We start from the raw sequence: 20,991 nt of genomic DNA, 5'->3' as shown, positions 1-20,991 counted from the left end.
GATTGACCGGAAACGTGTAACATCCTTCTCTTGCTTCGTTGTCAAAAAAATTAACAACATTGGAAATCACCTCTCGGCTCTCACTATGTACGGTTTTGCCCTTCATTTTGGTACAAACAACATACACAACAGACGCACTCGAACTCTATGACCTTTCGTCCATGTAAGTTTGGCAATACTGAAAGGGTGTCAGAAGTCGAGCAGTTTACTAACCCCCACCTCCCACCCGACCCAACCCTCGATCAGCTGTACACAAAAACTGTGGTTCCGTTCCTCCTGTGTGTTTTCTCTGCGGACTCTGAGATACAACTGTGACGGAGAGAATCTTTCATGCTTTGCGCGGAGTGATACAATGGTTTCGCATCAACCTGTAGTGCGGTCCCAGCTGACGTCACTGTCAAGATAGCTTGCACTTTAGTAAGATGGCCAAGATTCTGAAGTAATCGACATTTGATCTTGCCACAGAAGTTCCCGGGTTCTAGTCCCGGTCTGGGCAAGGATATTCTTTACGAGTGTCCCTTCATCTATATGATCACGCATCATCCTCATCGTCGCGATTACTTAAAATTTGAAGAAAAGCGGCACAAAATAAGAAAAATACAAATACGAGTCTGTGTGTGTGTGTATACATACTATATGTGTAAACAGTAAACACACACACACAAACAAAATTTATTTCACATACTTGTTTTCATTACTCTGCCTCATGGGTGAGATTTTCTATATTTGTATCTTGTTTCAGTTTGCTTTTCATGCTGCGGATCAGTGATTTATCCACACCCCCCAACACCCTCCCAAATTTTGGTGAACACCCCCCCCCAAGCAGAAAAGTGAAACACCCCCCTATGGGGGGGGGGGTGTAAATATGGATGTTTATATGAACAATAGAATGACAATACTTCAACATTAACAGAAAGGAATCATTTGTAGCTGAAGAAGCGTAGTCCAATGGACCTTTCGATCAACTAAAACCAAAGTGTCAAGGAAGGAGGGTGGAATGTGCAGCATGGCCATTTCCTGGAAACACTAGCTCACTTGACAAGGCTTCGGTCAGTTCTAGGGAAGGGATACTGCCATCTGGAAAATGTCAAACTGACCTCTCGCCTTCTTCCAGGGAGCACATTCCGCGCACAGTGTTGACAGTTCAGTGTTTGAATACCTTATATTTTTTAAATACGTTACAGATTCGTAAATTCAATTATTCAACCCCTGAGTCAATGAAATTTACATTTTCTTGCATTTTCCTTTCGATTCTTTCATGTGAAAAATGTACGATAAGAGTAAGGGAAGAAATTCAAAGATACAGGTTTGACTCCTTGTAGTGAATAATGTTACTATGGTTAGCAACACAATTTTATGTAACTTGGCGAGATGAATGATTTTGGAGTGGTAGAGAAAAGAACAGTCAAATGCCTTAGGTCAGTCTCAGTGTAGCATCTCCGTTCGTGTGTTGCCGTTCTGTTTAGTGTATAACAATGTCTGAAACTTGACTGCAAAACTGTCTGAAGAAGATAGAGAAAATGAGAAACCAGACAGAAAGAAACCGAAAGTGGTGAGTAGAAAATCAGTGACGCTATATGTAGGTATAATTTCTTCCAACCGATATTCATAAAGTACCAATATGAAACTTACTGACCAAGTATTCGATATAAAATGGCAAGTATTTGAAGTATTTCATGAAGAACCTAAGTGATTCATTAACGTCTATAGTTGATGACCATTTTTGTGGCTCCAAGAGTTCTTACCTTTGTAAAATAAATTATATACTATTAGAAAGAGAGTTGTAAAAGGGAGAGGGTCCACTTGGGGTGCTTGCCTGGGCGCTAAGTCAAATGGGGTGCCGAACAAGCAAAACAGATAAAAATAGAAAAGCGTTAACGTCGTGGTGCCCTGTGAAATTACTGGCACCCTATTAAATTAAAGTTATTGTCAGTTTACAAAGATATAGCTTTAGTAAAAATTGTCTTTCTCTTTGTATCTAGTTGGTTCCCTGACATAATGATATGTTTAATTTTATTCAACTTTTCAGAGGAAGCAAAGGAAGTGTAAGCGGCTCGTAGCTAGAGGGGGGCAGGGGGCATCTGCCCCCCTGAGAGCCTGCTTTGCCCCCCCTGTGAAAAATACAAAACACCTGGAATTCTCACTAATCTTTACAATTACTCTAGCAACATAACAAAGACACTTACTGATTTTGTGATTTATCAAGGTGTGTGGGATTCAGTATAATGTCGTATCAGGATTGGGGGGGGGGGGAGGAATTCCCTTTTTGGTAATAGTGATTCATGTGGTAGAGAGAGGGAGTGGATATTTGATTTTTGTTACTTAGCGTTGCTTTTCTGCCACTTATAGCTAATGGCAACAATGAATGATGACGTGAAATTGATGAAGAGACACTCATAAGCAGTGCCGCAACCACAGGGCGGCAGGGGGCATCATCCCACCCACCCTCCCGACCTTTGACGGAAGTCCATTCTAAGGGAAGCAAACATTGAAGTAAAAAAAAAAAACAACACTAGGAGAATCTAAGAATAACAGGACAATTGGATACTCATGATGGAATTAGTTTTTACGAGTTCCTTGTATTTTTCTTCGAGACGGCCAAGGGCACTTGCAAGGGGCAATTGCCCCCCTCTCGATTTCAAATTTTATACAAATAAGAATACATTTCGTAAAATTTTCTTGATCCCTTAGCTCGCAGTTTCTTCTGTTCTTATAGTCAAAGTTCAGAGCCATGGGGCGGTGGGAGTCGGCTCTGGGAGTCAAACGATCTATATGAAAAAAAAAAATGTTAAAGAAAATGCCATGGCGCCCCGTAAAAGTATTTGCGCCCTATTAAAACAATTTCTTTCTATGAAACTTAATATGAAATATTAATGACGACACTGTAATCCAAGAAGTCATTGATCAATCAAGGTGTTCCTATTTATTTGTCAAGTGTCAAAACGTGTATTTCAACATAATATAATACAATTCACACAATATTTTGCGAAATGGTTAACGTAACCAGTAGGCAAACATCGTCTGTAGCGATGCAAGAGTCTCCCTTTTGGAGGAAATAGAGTCCGTGGTGGACTAAGGGACCCATGTTTTAGCAAGTACAAGAAAATGTATTACAAATTTTTACACAATTCATCAAAGTGTAGATAATATGTAACCATTATTATTTAATTAATTCGATTTTTCTTGCATAACACAACACAATGGTGTTGTTGGATTCTCGTTAGATTCCTTTGTGCGGAAAAATCTTGCATACTGGAAACTAGAGGGAATCATTATGAAGTTTGATTTATAAAGGGCTCCCTTAATCAGTTCTGCAGAGAGGCCCATTAATCGTCTATTAACATTATCAACCTGTAAATATCAAGTAGATACAGTCCCTATTAGCCTATTTATGTTAAACTTTATATTCTTTGGCAATCTGGAAAGGTCATTATCGACAAAATGCCATTTGATGTTGCTCGAAGTTGTTTTTTTATTTCATTTTATTTTTTTTGTCCATTGCAGTTTCAAGATATCATCCCTCTTCTGTTACTTGTCTCTTTTGGGGGAGGTGTCAAGTGCCTCTGTGTACCCTGCTATATCTGCCAATGCGACACAATATATTAAAAATTTGCCCCCTCTAGGCTTGACTGCCCCTCCCCCCTACAAAGAATTCCTGGCTACGGGCAAGTCCCAAATTTATATCTGACCATAGGCGCACCAGTGAGGACACGACGGCGCTTGCCACTGCCTGCTGGTGGTTGGTTCATTGTCCTCTTTGTGTTGGATAGTGAAATAAATGCTATTCAATTTTTACATAATTGAAAATAAAGCATTGTCTCAATTTAGAAGTGAAAATTCCTTGCCTTCCTTTTGCAGTTAACATGACATGCGTTTATTTGCACATGTTGTTTCGTTTTCTTTTAAGGCAAAGAGGCACGTGACTCCTAATTCCCTAGAGTTTCTCATTTAGTATTTGAAAGATAAACTCTCAAAAGCACCAAGCGTATTTTACAAAGTTTTGTAAGGGTATGATGCATATGCATATTATTAATTAAACATAGCGACAGTATCCCATGATGTTTACTCTTTACAATCTCGCTTTGCTCGTTTGGCGTCCTCTTTACCTCACCACATGCCCCCTGCCCCCTCCTGTTCTAACAGTTAGAAAATATGCATGTATAATTTTAATAGTTCTATGTAGCGAGTGAGTTCCAAATTCTGCTGGTGTTTTCAAATCTCTGTTTAAACGATAATTCACAAACTGAAATAAAGTAATGAAACTCGATATATTTAGAGCATGGCCATGAAGACGTTAAAATATAGTGGGAAGTTGGGATGCACGTTTGATACCTGATATTGCTTTTGAACGAAATCGGTCAAGGAATTTCATATTGAAGTCTTCAACGAACGAGCAAAGCAAGATTGTAAAGAGTAAACATCATGGGATACTGTCGCTATGTTTAACTAATAATATGCATAATCAGTTTGCAAAGAAATAGTTCTAAAAATTTTCTTGCTCGCTTCGCTGGCAGTGTCATAATTTATTTAAGTCATATTGCATCTGTATTTATAACTACACCTTCAGACAGGCAAGTGCACGCACACCCATGCAATGCATTCTCACTGATATTTCAATTGGGCACCCCCATGTTGAACTCCGAGTTACACCTACGCAAGGGTGGTGAATCGCAAGGGTGTGCTGTTCCTGCACGACAATGCCAAGCCACATGTGGCAAAGAGGGCCCGGGAGGCCCTTCAGCAAATTGGCTGGGAGACACTGTGCCATCCACCATATTCACTAGACCTTGCACCAACAGATTACCACCTGTTTCATTCCCTCGACAACCACCTCCGTGGGAGATCCTTCGCAAATGAGGGAGGCCTGCGGAACGCACTCACGGACTTCTTTGCATCTAATCCCGCTGAGTTTTATCACCAGGGTATTGTGCAGCTGCAGGAACGTTGGCAAAAGGTGTTGGATGCTGATGGAGATTACTTCGAAACCTAAAGGTACGTACCGTCCACTGTATTGCTCTTTGTTTATCACTGCTCTAGAATGGCAAGAACTTTTATGGTTACCTTGTAGTTAGTATTTGTATGCATGTCATTATTTATCATAAAGATTAGTAGTGCATTTATTAAGTTATCATAGCCATTTGAAAAAAAAACAGTTCTTGGCAAGAATTAGACACTGTTTCCAGTAAATTTTGATATTTTATTTGTAATATTTGTTTAGCAAAGCATACTTTGTACAATACAAATAAATTTGTTTCTACCAATTCTATATTTACATTGAACCTTTATACATCCAATGTACAAACAGACAGGTTCATTTGTCATTTTATTTTCACATTATAGGTTACGAGCTTCTTGGTGTTATATTAAAAATATGAGTGTAATTTATGAATCTGTGGTCAGTTACTGAAGAAGTAATTAATAAAACTAATAACAATTAAGGACCTTGATTTTTCACAAACACAATTAATGTAAAAATATACTTGCTGCAAGGAAGTTTTTATATATGTGCAATGACACATTTCAATCATGTTTCCCCTTATGAAATTGTGAAATAATATGAATGAAGCACAATACATGATTTCTAGATTTCTATAGATTTGTGATGAATTTTATCACATTGCACATTTAAGGAGCAGAATACATATATAGAAACCATCATGGATATGCCGTAGCACAAGTTTAAACTGAAATCCTATTTGTTTTAACAATGTGCACATTGTTGTCGGAAGGTACTGTCAAAGTCAAATGTATGTGTACCCGAACTGTGTTATCACTCAATTCATTCAATTTGAATTGTGGAATGCAAGGTTTCAAAATAAATTCCAAGTTCTGATTATGTAATAAATTTTCTTACATGATTAATGGCATTTAGAATATTGAAAATGAGTCTAGATTTAAGTATAAATAATTAATAAAAAACAGATTTTCTTTTGATTTGACCCATTTCTCATGTGTTTTTTTCAAGAGTTATATAAAGAACGAAATGCATTGCCAGTAACTCTTGATTAAGCAAATAAGTACTCAACAGTTACATTTGCAAGCTGCAAATTAACAATAAATGCTGGCCTATCTCCCAACTGCCAGTCTCCCTCCCACAAACCTACCTAGAGGTGTGGAGATGTACGGTCAGCACATCGAAACCTCAGCCGTTACAGGAGATTTCCCAGACTGGGTTATGCTACTCACTCATAGCTCCCCAATTTCCTCACAATGGTGGGTTGCCACTAGTCCTATACACAGGCCGTAAATCCAGACTGAATGCATGCAGTCTCGCAGTCGGTCCAAAGCACAGCACTGTAGACCACACGGCCACGGAGGACGACACAAAACCATATTTGTAATGTGTAAATGAAAATTGTGATGAATGATTTGCACCCATAGGAAGACAATTGTTAAGAATTCGAGTTGTCTCTTCGATGAATCTGCAACCAAAACTATACAAAAAAAAAGAAATAGGGTAAAATTGAGACAAAAATACACACAAAATATAAACATTTTCAGAATATCATGAGATATACAAAAAATATCTTCATTTACATAAATTAAAAATCTTCATTTACATAAATTAAAAATCCTCATTTTTTCTTGTTTTCATCATGAAAACAAAAATACAGACCCTATTTTTTTTTCAGTGTTCAAAATATGGAAAGAAAGATTGATTGATTTGTTGTTTTTAAGTCTACTTTATGCACAGATAGACTAATTGGGACTGGACATATAGTTTAAAGTAGGATCCAAACCATGTGCATCCATCGGGTATCAAACCTGAAACCCCTTGATTACAAGGCGACAACATTAGCACTATGCCATCGAGGAAGCCCATGGAAAAAAAGAAATGTGTCTATGAGATTAATCAAATTGCCAACTTTAATTTTTCAGGATGCCATTCTTTAAGACTTACTTTCCGTTATTTAGGTATTCATGAACAGGAACCACCAAAGTATGAGATATGTAATTTTGCCAACTTATGTCTTGGTGGACTTATCTATATTTAAAATATAGAATACACCCTTTACTTCAGTAGGGTTGATTGATTGATTTAGTTTATTTTACTTTGCGTTTTGTGCCTCTTGGCTAATTTGCGAAGATGGGGATGAGTGATAAAATGATGAAATCGATGAATGGACATTCACAAACAACCAAGCCCGACCAGGATTCGAACCTGGGACCCTTGGCGTCGCAGCACGATGTGCTAACCACTCGGCCACAGGGTCGGGCTTACTTCAGTAGGGATTATATATACTATGTATATATATTGGTAGACCCGCATATATTTGCTGAATAAAGATCAAGATTACAAAAATCACTAGGCATATTTCAGGATCAAAATCAGTAATATAAAATGGCATTTCAGTTTTAAAATAGTGAATATAACCCTAAATATGACTTTGAAACTATACTTATTACAAAAAAAAAAAAACTTTTCCATCTAATGGCACATTTATGTAGTTGTCAGAGTATTAAATTTATTTCTGTGTAAAGGAGTCCATTTCTGGTTCTCAAATATTTACAGAATTAATCAATTTTCCGTGATTTCCATAACTCACAGGATAATTCAGACTTCAGAAAGTGCCGTGTTAGTACATAAACTATTAATTTCGTGTTTAAGAGTTTATTTCACATTTCATGACAAAACATGGTAGGAAAATGCACCTCACATCTTTCACACACATGAAAAAATAAACATTACAATGCATTATTTCGTGTTTCTTCCGTTAAAAACTAAATATGCGTGTGTCTTATGTAATGGTATCATATCTTGGTGCTGAACTTTTCAGTCACGAATCACTCTAAGTAAAATTACGAAAACATTTTGGAAAATTAGGGGAAAGGGTATGGTCCGATCTGTTATGTTCAAAAGCGTTAATCTTTTTTTCACAGAAAATGTTTTAAAAAGTGAAGATAAGGGTAAGAATATTGAAATATCAAGGTCCCTTGAGTAAAAAGATCTACTAGAGATGTATGGTCTGCGCTTTAACCCCTGACCATACACTCACCTTACTTTACATACTAGAACCCATTACCCCCCCACCCTTGAAATCACCTTACTTTACAGACTAGAACCCATTACCTCCCCCTTCAAATTAGTTTCCCGTTTTCCTCAAAATGCTGCATCTACTACAAATATCTAGATCCTCACCAGGAGCAAACCCATAACCACCATTATCGATTAGGTTGTGTCAGAACTAAACTTAAGTGTGCTTGTTCATTGGCTTCAAACATATGTACGAGTATTATGCTCACATTCTTCTATCTACAAGTCAATATACATTAAAATCCAAGGAATGTCTAGCTACAATTGAAGGGTCAGGGGAAAAAAAACACAAAAAAACAGGTAAGGCAATGCTTGTCTAATTAAATTTCAATTGCAAAATTGGACATGTAAATGAAAAGGTACAAAAAACCACATGCTTTGCGAAATGGAAGTGTAAAATGTATAAAACGGAAGAGAGCATGTTGTAAAGTTCAGCGCAGCATCAACATGGGAGGAAATGACATCACTACCTCACTACGACAGCAACTTACGTACCTGTTATTTTCCCCTGACCCATCAATTCTCAACATTTATTACCTATAATGCATTTTTGAATATGTACATACCTCTAATTTAGAATGGCAAGTCTTACATTAAGAAATGCAGAAGTGATCTCTTAATACTACCACTATATATAGATTTGTTATGTGTATATATATGTATATCTTCTGAAAGATAAATAGACTCAAGAAAAATCTAAGATTTTATCTATCTGTGTTGTATTCAGGATTAATTACAAGTCAAGTGAGAGACTGAATTTTTTTTTTTTTTTTTTCTGACAGGTATAACATTTCTTTTAACACAATATTTTGTTTCACGCCACATCATGTAACAATAATGCTGTCAGATGCTTCTTTTATTTTTCTTCCTGCTTTACAACACTCTTCAAGCTCTTTAGGTTAATCCTGACAATGGGGATACATGATATTTGATGAAGGGATACTTGCAAAGGAATAATCATGCCCATGCCAGGATTTGAACCTGGAACCGTCTTCGGCAAGACTGTGAATCAAGAATACAATGTGCATGGTAACCAAGACAGGAAGTTTGTTGTCCCACAGTTGATAGACACCCAATGAAGGATTTTGAAACAGAAGAAATATTGCACATTAGGGATGGATCGATATGAATTTTTTGTTAATATCAATATTATACTAATCTGATATAAATTTGGAAATGTTCCACGAAGAATATGAATGGGTTACTCACCTCTTTAATTTCCATACGACAGCAGGTGACTCCAAATGAGTTTTGCTTTGAAATCAAACTGCATATATAGACTTTTACAAAAACCAAGGAATATTAATTATACCTTTATTGAGTTTGTTTTAAGTCCACTTTATGCACAGACAGGTTAATCGGGACTGGACCTACAGTTTAAAGTGGAATCTGAACCACTATGTGCCTCCTCCGGGTATCGAACTCGGAAACCCTTGATTACAAGGTGATGACGTTATCGGGGAAACCTAATTATACCTTTATATTCATAAAAATAACAACAAAATGGCAAAATTTTACACTAAATATCAGATCGGTACAGAAACACTAATAAGCTGATATCTGCCAATGTTAATAAAGTCAAGGGCATACCAAAGGGAGGCTGCCGTCTCCAAAACCTCTGCATAAGCAAACACATTGAGAAAAGAATTGTGGGAAATTTGTAAGAATAAATGTATCATGAAAATGACTACACTATTTCAGTAGGGATCCAACCTGGGACAACTTGTTTACAAGGCATTAGATTGAGCCGCCAAATTATCAGGTAGGCTTGTGTATGTATGCAATATACCTGAAAATTTTACGAACCTTTCCAAAATAACTTAGGACTTTTGGGCCACCCTGTAGTCTTCAGGTTCAGCCTCCCCAAAACTAAAATCACAGGTAAGCAAGTGGATAGAGTATATATTTATGTTACATAAATACTCGAAAGTATTGCATAAAGTGGACTTAAAACAACGATTATTTTTTCACTTTTCCTTGATAAGTGCCACTTGCATTATGCCACGCAACACTAATACCACATACCCATCAAAGGAAAAGAAACCGACATTACATTACAGTAGCCACACTGCCCGCAAACTGAGAAACAAGGATGTTGTTTTCAACGGTTAGGTTAATATCCCCCCCACTTGACTTTCAATTGTTGGCATTCAAAACGTTTACATTCGTTTCTTCGAGGAACAATTGTTTATATTCGTACAGTGTTACATGACCTCGCGGGGCTTCCTTTACAGTCTGCCATAGAGACTTGCACTTGATAAAAATAAAATAATAACCACTAAAAATAACTGGAAGATTATTTTCCATCTATAAAAAGTGGTTATGCGAACCTTTAAGAAGAACATATAAAAACTTAGTCACTGCTTTCAAATCTGTTTCTGAAGTGAATATGTAACCTTTTCATAGCCTTCTGCATACCTTTGATTGATTGGCTTGTTGTTTTTGAGTCCACTTTATGCACAGTTAGGCTAATCGGGAATGGACCTATTGTTCAAGGTTAGATCCGAACCACTATTTGCCTCCACCAGATATCAAACCTGGGATCCCTTGATTACAAGGCAACAACGTGACCACTTTGCAATCGGAGAGGCTGTGCATACCTTTGAGCTCACGTAGCAGGCAAGTAATCCTTATGGAGAAAAATAAAATGCATGCAGCGAGACCACAAAATTTTTTCAGGTCGCAAACTTCATGTGGGGTGTATCTAGGCCCATTGCCACCCACTAGAGCTTTCGCCACAAAAATTGTCCAGTTAAGCTCACACCACCCACCTACAGTGTTGCAAAGAAGCAACAATTTCAACCAACGAAATCAACCGCTACAACGTGCAAAGTGTCGACTGAGCAGCTTAAAAGAAGTGTGGCAACCCTGGAGGGCCAGGGGTGTGGAGGAGGCAAGGGGAAGCTCCGACCTTGACTGGACTGTTTTCGTGGTGAGAGCTTTACCTTCTATACAAAGGGAATTTTTGTAATTTTGGACCAGGCTAAGGGACACTCACAAACAACATGCCTGCCCAGGCTGGGACTTCAACCTGAGAGCTTAAGTGGCCATATCAAAATCCGACCTCTTGACACGATCAGACACTAAGCTGGTAGAATGTCAAGAATGAGTTTTGTAGAAAAGTAAATATTACTTTGGAGTATATGAGTACAATTAACTACATTCTCATTCCCAAATCATGAATGAGTGCAAAAATATTGTGCAAAAAGAAAAGGTTATATTCCAGAAACACTAGGTAAGTGTTATTATGCATTTGTTATTTGAAATAAATCATATTGGAACAAGCATAATCATGCTTTTACTCTGAATTTTTTGTTTCATTGTATGTTCAAGTTAACAGAAGATAAACATTTTACACTTATATGCTTCAGACTAGCAAATGCATATGAACTTCATATGACCACATATGTATAAACATATATACAAAAATTAATTTGAACCTCATATACTTCATTTTATGCAAATCACTCAAATAAAATGATTAAGTCCATATTTGATAGGAACCAGTACAGTACACTATTTACAAATATAATTAATATGCAGTTAATATGTTGATCATGTGTCTTGTGCTTGTAACGATACAGAAGTGTATGAATCGTCACCACTCTTGCCACTGTTATCTAAAGATACATCCTGCATTGAAGTATCGCCTTTCTTGTTGCTTCCACTTTGTTCATCCACTGAAGTATCCTTCAGAAAGTCATCCAAAACAGAAGGATCTTCATCCAATGTCACCTCTTCCAATGATGGTCCGGACTCTAGCTTCTTTTTGGATACCTCTGAGGAATAAGGGGAAAAGTATTAATTACATTAATAGGTGCATGCAAATTATGATTTGGTACAAACACCAAAAATGAGATAACACATGCTGATGTTGATTTTCCGGAACTTCAAAAAGGTTAGACCAGCATGGGCATCAGCAGAAATTTTTGTAGGGGATTCAAAACTTGATTAGTAGAAATACTACAACTACTATTACTACTACTAATAACAATAATAACAATTACCACAGTTTTGATTGTTCTTTTACAATAATAACTATTACAAAATAATAAAATTCACCGATTATGTTCCAAATTTATCATTATTATTATTATTATTATCTAAATGGGAAGTCTTTACTACTCAGCCTCATGAATTTTCAGCACAACTGTATTCCATTATTTTTTATATTTCATACAGTTACTGTAATGAAATTCATAGTTATTGTACTTTGTTATTAACTTAACACACCTTGTTAAAAAGAGAGTTTGAAAGTTAGGGGAAATTTTATTCATAAAGTTTATGTTGCGTGATCTCCAACACAAAACTATATGTTTTGGAATTGTAGGAACTGTGGAACCATTTATTCTCTGGATTAAATGAAAGAAAATGAAAATCTACACTGGTTCCTGCATTTTACACTACTTTTTTTTTTTTTATCTAATGCAGTTTTAACTTTTGTTCTTCAGCTCGAGTACTAATTAAGGGAACTTTATTTATGTTATGGACAATAAAAATTTCTAATATTTTTGTCGACGGACCTGTTCAACCCCTCCTCACGATGCCCATGGAGACCAGTCACAATGAAATCTTGAAAATGTACAGTAGGATGCACAAGTATTACCAAGCACCCTGTTCACGCACTTTATTTTACCCAATGAGAGCTTCAAGAGTTGAAATAAAATGACAAACAAGCTGCTGACAACATTCGATCCAGCATACATACAACTCTATTTCTTAAAAAACATGTAGGATGTAAGAGAAAAATTAGAAAACAGACATGGACAATTTGCCAAGCAATACTTGAATACATGAATATCACAGCACATCTCTCCAATCACATTTTACAAAAATGTATGTGGTCATTAGAATTGCAAGTCTGGAAAAACTAGTTTTTTAGTTGAAAAAAAAGTTTTCTATGTTTCTTTTTGTTGGGATTTTTTTTCCACAAAATTTCTCGATGTCCTCACATTGTTTGTTACGCAGATTTCATTTCTCCCTCTAATACAATATACATTCTTTTTTTCAATTTTAAATACAACTTACACTGTAATTAGTAGGGCTGAGCCGATACCGAGGGGTTCCATATCGGTAAGTATCGGTTGATATTTTTGCACCGATACTAGCTGATACCATTGTTTTTGAGTCTCTAGAGCCGCGGCCAAAACCAATTGTCTTTTTCCATTTCAAAGTTTTGTTCACATTTTCCAACTAACCTTTGATTTTGAAAAAATGAAATAGTTGTGCATTTGTTAAATGAACCTGTACTCAAGTTTTCAGGAACAGCAAGTGCTTGACACAAACATCTGTACGCAGATAAGTCTTGCAGTCAAGTATCTTGCAAATCAAGCGTAACGTGAAATTATCCCCATAGAAGTTCGCTGCTTCTGTTTAGTTCTCTTCGAAGTCTACCTGGCTTTGTTCGTAAAGATTCGGTCTCATGTAACAATAACCCCAATGAGGTCCAGAAAGCCAACGATGCACCTGTTGGTTGGTAATCCATTCATTTTCTTTGGTATTTGCGGACATCCCTCTCTTTAGTGACCTCCCGCAGTCAAAGAGGTCATTGCCCATGAAAGTGGTGAATGTGTCTCAGAAATAGTACATAGCATTCTCCTGGAATTTCAAATACCTGGGTTAATCCCCCTTTTCCTTTCCAACTTTAGACTTTTGTTTGTCCCGACTGTTTCAGCAGGCATGTTTCAGCACAAGGAACGCGGCAGGGGAATAATTTTCTTTGAATGACAGATGACGGCAGTTAGTTTCTGGAAAATGTAGTGATGGGTTTGGATTTCCTCCCACGCCAAGCGATAGAACCATGCATTTAATTTTTCTTAGAAATCATTTGCCGAAAGTATATCGAAAGCAAAGTCACTTCGGAATGTCATTGTACTGAAGTCAATTGCCTGATATCAAAGCAAGAGACTGGTAAGTTTTCATTCTCCCCTTACAATTCGTTTACTAATTATTATTCTCTTTGTTAAAGGACAAAGAGATGAGATTGGTTTCACATTACAGATTTACCGTTAGCTTTAGACGTCATGTCCAGGGCTGGTAAAACGCAAATTATTCTTGTGTGTCAAGGATGATTTAATGTTAGTTTGGGAAGAGTGATCCTTTAGTTTTAGAGGAGGTTGAAGAGGCATGATCTCATTCTTCAACATTGGGGGAGATGAGGACGACGACCACATGATTGCCTTGCTATTACCATCACTTAATATTCTCACATATTTTAAACATCTAATTGATTGTCACTTAAAAAGAAATAAATGTAAAGTTGAGATGCATCATTGCAACAGAGCATCGATTGGTGGGTTGATTTTAGTTCTTTCGCCTGGCTTGTCGAAAACTGTGAGTGGTGGGGGGGTTGGTTGGGAAAAGGTGGTGGTGAGGGTGAGGATAGGGGATGAGGGGCATTACTGGGTGGCCTTGTTCAGGCCTGGAGGTGTGGTTGCATTCATGGTCGATATGTAGGCCCTCTCCCATCTTCTACGTATTGAGGTGTTGTTGGATTGGGGCAAGGAGTGGACGATCGCTACCTGGAAGCAGTCATTAAAAGGAATATTGTGGTGATTGGTGTGAATGGCAACAGCAAAGTCCAGGGTTTGGATAGAGGAGCGGTGGTTGTTGATGCGGAGGTTCAGGGCTGTGAATGTTTCCCCCAGGTAGAAGCTCCCGCAGATGTTGCACGTGAGGATATAAATTAGGTTAGAGCTGTTGCAGGTTCCTTTGGGGTAGATGGTGAATTTGCCGGTGGCAGTGTGGATCTGGAGGGTGCGGGAAGTGACAAATATGGGGCAGGTTTTGCACCTTGGGCGGTTGCATTTGTGGGCAGGTGCGAGTTGGTTGTGAGTAGGTGGATTGTGGTGGACCAGGATGTTTTGGAGATTGGGAGGGCGTTTGAAGACAACTCTGGGCTTGTCGGGGAAGATATTTTTGGTGTCAGGATCACTGTGCAGGATGGGAAGGAGGGAACGTAGAGTGTGTGTGTTTTGTTGAGGTGGGGGTGATATTGGGTGACAAGTGCAGGGGGATTGGTGGCAGGTTTCTTGGTGGGAGTGTATGAAGCAGCTCGGGATATTTGTTTGGTGACCAGGGTGGAAGGATATCCACGGTTGGTCAAGACTTGGTGTAAGCGGAGGTTATAGTTCTGTCGGGAGGTCTGAGGTGTTGAGGCATTGATCTCTTAGGGCCAGGGAGAATGGGATGGCTTTCTTGGTGTGGAACGGATGGGAGCTGGAGAAGTGTAGGTATTGCATATGGTTGGTAGGTTTGATGTGGATGGAGGTTTCCAAATGTCCTTCCTTCACGTGTACATCCACATCCAGGAAGGTGATTTGGTTGGTGGAGTGAGTCCAGGTGAAATTGATGGAGCTGAAGTGGTTAAGTTTGTCTAGGAAGGTTCTCCATGTGTCCAAAGCATGAAGATGTCATCGATGAAACGTAGCCAGAGGAGAGGTTTGAGAGATTGGGTCTCCAGGAAAAAGAGTTCCGCAATCCACCAACACCTCAATACGTAGAAGATGGGAGAGGGCCTACATATCGACCATGAATGCAACCACACCTCCAGGCCTGAACAAGGCCACCCAGTAACGCCCCTCATCCCCTATCCTCACCCTCACCACCACCTTTTCCCAACCAACCCCCCACAACTCACAGTTTTCGACAAGCCAGGCGAAAGAACTAAAAAAAAATTTTTGTGGTACTGTCAACACTTTTTTTTCCCCTTCGGGACCTGGCAACACTGCAGGTCATGCTTACTCTTCCCTCTAGTCACTTAATTATACAACGTCTCTCTACTCCTGAAGATGTGATATACCATCACGAAAATTCGAATTTTTTCTTTGTCCGGTGAGTGTTTCCTCTCTCCTCTTTCACTTCATATATATATATATCGGTTCAAAGTGGTATCGGCTTAACCCTAGTAATTAGACATAAAAACTAGGGTTGATTCAATACTGATATAAGACACACTGATATCAACACTTCAACTTTGTAGCAATCAAGTTTCTGCTAAGAATCAGTGGTGGCGATTAGGGGGCACATGACCTCCCCCCTCACTTTTCGCCACTTTTGCCCCCGCACTATGCTAAACCTTATCTACAAAGGGAAATAAACTGTCTTTGCCCTCCCAATTTTGGAACCCAATCGCTGCCACTGCTCAGATTATTAATATTTTAATATGTATTCATAATTACTTACGTCAAATTTTGAAACTTCGTATTTCCGCATTGCACAATTTAATGATTAAATTATATTCATTTTGAAGACCCTCTGTCTTTTTTCACTTATGCCCGTTTGCATCAACGTTGTACTAACTCGCGAGTAAAAAGATCCGTGGGTCAGGGTAATCCTCGAGTAACGATCATCTTCTGTTGCACCAACGTGTAAGGTGCGATGAACATAGCGAGTCGCGAAACTCTGGATTAACCGTAGGAGGGTAGCTAGCCTCAAAGCAAGTGCCTAAACGTCATACAAATGGAAGTGTGTGATTGGCTACTCCTTTCGAGAAGGCGTGGTTGGCGGGGTTCAGGTTCTACACGTGGTGTCATAGGAAACAAGCAAAAAATGTAAGTAACAGTACCTGGACATTGGTACCCAAAACAGTGACAAACAACGAGCATGAGAAAATTTCAAGCACGAAATAAAGATGGGGAAAAACATATTTACGTGAATAAATTTTGATATATTAGTGCAGCTTTCAATCATAGTAAGTAGTGTTAAATTTATATTTGTAGTAGATTTTTATATATATGTATCTATCTCAACGTAGCATTCACGATCGTTTTTTTACAGCTAATGGTTACATTGCTACTGGTTACTGCATGTATGTGTATGCTTGTATTGCACGTGCAATTTTGCAAACTATGTACTGCAGAATATGTAAACATCTCCCAAAGTATATACATATTAACATACTATATAATTCTTGCTTTTAAGATACACAGATTGATTCTATTACTTCCTATTTAACATTTATTTAGTTTTGAAATTCAGAAGTGATACATTGCTGGTTGCAGATGGCAGTCATTACTCTGCTGCACGTGGGTTAACTCCACTTTTACTCGCTGATCTCGAAGGGTAAAGTTGACTCTCTTTTTACTCCCAGATTACCCGGCGTTTCTGTTGGTGCAACAGATAATTAGCCGATTCGTGGGTTAACTCGGAGTTTACTCTTACTTGCGAGTAAATTGACGTTGGTGCAAACGGGCATAAGGGTACAGCATCTGGAGCAGAGATGGTACCACGTCACTGCTTTGTTTGTTCCTGGGCAGCGGTAGTTGCAATTTCTCCCGTTCGGCGGCACTGGCGTGTGTATCCTGGTTTGCGTCGTCTGCTTCCTGTTGTCACTTGGTGGTAGGGGGCTGGGTCGTGCTGCTCAGTGCGGTGCAGTTCCTGTTCCCCACGTGGCTGGAGGAGAACGGGAGAAATTGCAACTACCATCGCCCAGGAACAAACAAAGCAGTGACGCAGTACCATCTTCGCTCCAGATGCCGTACCGTTAGTGAATGAAATTAATAGGCTTTAACCATTAAATTGTGCAACATGGAAATACAAAGTTTCAAAATTTCACGTAAGTAATTTTAAACCACGTTTACCGCATCCATCATGAATGTATTCCTCAGTTTGTTTGAGTTTGTTTTTAAGTCCACTTTGTGCACAATAAGACTAATCGGGACTGGGCCTACAGTTTAAAGTGGGATCCGAGCCACTATGTGCCTCCACGGGGTATCGAACCTAGGACCCCTTGATTACACGGTGACGATGCTACCACTGTGCCATCGAGGAGGCCCACACACAGGTTATAGGGACTGGACATACAGTAAAGGGAGCTTTCACACTGAAGGTGCAAGCAACGAGTGACATTGGTTCCTTTCAGTCTAAGGGAGATTTCACATTTAAGCGACACATGTTGCTTGAGGATTTAACCAATCAAACGCAGGCTTGTGTAAAGCTGTCATGCCACTACAGTGCGAAATATTGCTGTTGATAGGTTCATTCCCAAGCAATTCTCAGTTGCGTGCCGCTTATTACTTCGGTCTGAAATCTTCCTAAAGCAAACCATGCCCAGGCTGGGATGTAAACCTGAGACCCCTGGCATTGTAGTACACTATCCTAATCACTCCGCCACTGAGACCAGCATGTGACCAATTTTTGGACAGGACAAACCTTATCATCTATTATAGTTCAATACTCACTTGAAATTTTGCCAGAAGACTTGTATTGCTCCATTTCTTCTTCAAATGCCTTGCTGAACGTCTCCTGCCTTTCCTTAAGCAATTGCTGTTGCCTTAATTCATGCTCACGGACTTTCTCTGCATGACTAGAAGCTAAATGTTCTGTAAATATAAATTACTAGAATAATGGATGTGTAATCACAACTTTGCTATATAATATCTTATTATAATGTACAAGCCTTAGAACTGCATTAGCAACAAATGATGAATTTTTATATATTGTATTACAATAATCCAAAGTTATCTATTGAGAAACCTGGTAGAATCCACTTTGTTGCTTTTTTTTTAACCTTTTCAGATGGGACTTAGAATATCGAGTTTTCTCCAGGTTTCCCCCCCCCCCAAAAATCATAAAAAATATGTTAAGTGTGTTACTGTTAAACATTTCTTTCTAAAAATTTACAACACTTCCTCTTTCCACAGATATGTAATGTGTTACATTTTATAAACAATTTCTCACATTTATGATTTTTTCTGTAACAATTTTCTGAAAGTAAATAAAAAAAATTCATAAAACATAAAAAACTTTTTATTCGGATTGTAATCATCACTAACGGTAAAATCTGAAGTGGAATCATCTTAACAAATCTCCACAATGTGGATATAAATTATTAAATGCTATTCTCAGGAGTATAAACAAAAGTGCAACACAAGTACAAGTAAACTTCAGCAACAAAGAAAAAGTGGCACCTAGCAGTTGAAATATGAAAGAGGTGGTTACAACACATGCACACAAGAGATGCGGTGTGATTATAGCCAGTCAATTCATTCACAAAGGAATTTTATAGGGAACGCATACTCACTGGTTTGATTCATTCACTGGTTCCTTAAATAAATGAAGGGCTCAGAAGTAAAACATGGTAAGTGACATTTTGGTCATTATTGACTTTCTTAAGTTGAAAGGTTATTAGAAGCTATATTGCAGATAAATTGTTTTGCTGTTGTGTTAACTAATTTTGGAAGGGTCCAATTCATATTGCATGACATTTACAAGTGAGGATTGAAGAATGGCTCTTTTTGATATGACGAAAATGTCACCATGTTTTACTCCAGAGCCTTTCAAATGACATGAGTCTCTTGATAAAAATGCATAATGCAAATTATTTATTGCCAAAACGTCAGCAATGTATCCCACTCCATTCCTCTATCAACCAATCTACAGAGCCAGTTCTATTTATCGCTTTCACTGTTTTTACCTGTGTGGAGTCTCCTGTGGATATCAACTCATAACATACCAACAATGCTTCAGATTTAATCACGTGATTAGTATCAAGTTATTTAAAAAGCCATAAAGTTTACTTGTGGGTGACACTCTTCTGTTTAGATTATCACTTACAGATTAAAATAGTTTGCAGGATAATTTTCTTTGTACCCTTCCGTTCATATAAAGTGGCACATATTTCAACCGATTAAACTTATAAACTGTGCCACTTTATGTGAACTGCAGTGTACATGGATAATTTCAAGACATTACATGTCCACAAGACAATTCATGGGTCTTGGGATAGATTCCCGTGGCCCCAAAGATCATCCTAAAAATCTACTAAATGACAAGGCTTCAAGACTTGTATATATTGAAGAGTGATACCGAGCGAATTCTGGAAAAGCTCTACTTTTCCACCTCTTCACGCTGACCAACGACCATTCAACGACAAAGCTGCATACCGCTGAGTACGTAATCCTGGCCTCACATCCGCTGGGGACTTTCCGTGAAGGTTAAAGGCTTTAACCTCTCGATGAGGGGTCAGGGGCAGGGGATCGTAAGAAAAGTAAAACATGCTCTCAGTTTTGAATCAGAATTCATTGCGTGTAGTGGGCACTACGGCATGGCAGTTCGAGGAGGTGTATAACTTAAGGCGCGAGATGCCTCAGTAAGTTGCACCTCGAAACCAGGACAAGGAGCATCATCATGATCGGGTTACGGTTAAGTGTGGAGAGAGCTTCGCTCTGGCATCCCTCTTCTTGACAGAGTAGGCCAATTAAGTTATACAATGAAAACCTCTCGCTTTACGTAATTTGCTAGGTTCCCTTGTGACTCAAATGATTCCCAAGCTGTTCATCGAGTCACACTTCAATATATTATTAAACAAATTTATTTACCTACAATAATTTTTTTCAGGACCGAACTGATACTACTTTGAACCAATACCCGTCCCGATGAAGATACTCTCACTGATTCTTACCAATTCCAATGCTTGAAAATTGTACAATTAAAAGTTGTTCAAAAATATATTACTGAGTGAATATTCCTCTTCAATTATATGCACCAATTTACAAGAGCTTTCATAAATTCCTATACTTTCTGATCTTGATACCACTGATATCAGTCGATACCGATACATTAACATCGGTATTAGCTCAGCCTGATTTTTTTCTTTTGCCATTTTCAATAATTACTACATGCATCATAATTTCACTGATAGTAAAGTGTCCATGACTCTTATCCATATTAATTCGACATAATAATTTTGGGTCATTCCATGACAGTTCAACCAAAAAAAGGGGTTTGGGTATCCATCACCTCAAATTTTGATAAAACTTGCCACATTAAATCCTTCCATGGTGACCAGAAACCACATAAATGTCTTTGTCTCTAACTTGTTTGGTTTAATTTTTATAGCCCCTCAAACTTTCAGTGATTCTGCTTTTCTTCCATTCCTAAAGCCTCCATGTGTAAGCTGGACTGTCTTAGAAAAAAAATTCTAACTTCCTTTTAAAATATTCAGTTTCTTTGAA

The 20,991-nt window shown here is 38.2% G+C and overlaps 1 protein-coding gene across 2 annotated transcripts in view; it reads right to left on the bottom strand.

Moving 5' to 3' along the window:
• Positions 1-5,189: 5,189 nt before the first annotated feature.
• Positions 5,190-20,991, bottom strand: part of Dysb (dystrobrevin binding protein dysbindin) — a 36,959-nt gene continuing 21,157 nt past the window's right edge. Inside the window, exons 5-7 of one of the 2 annotated variants that reach the window (XR_014440852.1) lie at positions 18,217-18,357; positions 8,045-11,814; positions 5,190-7,997 (exon numbers count right to left, since the gene is read on the bottom strand). Coding sequence is in view for 1 of the 2 variants with exons in the window: in XM_083113537.1 (XP_082969663.1) it covers positions 11,591-11,814; positions 18,217-18,357 (365 nt within the window). In the remaining variant the exon portion in view is untranslated. Of the gene's footprint in view, positions 11,815-18,216; positions 18,358-20,991 lie in introns of both variants that reach the window. The other variant, XM_083113537.1, reaches the window with a different exon arrangement.

The sequence above is a fragment of the Lepisma saccharinum genome, chromosome 27 (assembly GCF_977018435.1).
Source record: "Lepisma saccharinum chromosome 27, izLepSacc3.1, whole genome shotgun sequence".
NCBI lineage: Eukaryota > Metazoa > Arthropoda > Insecta > Zygentoma > Lepismatidae > Lepisma > Lepisma saccharinum.
This window is presented reverse-complemented; position numbering and strand designations above follow the sequence as displayed.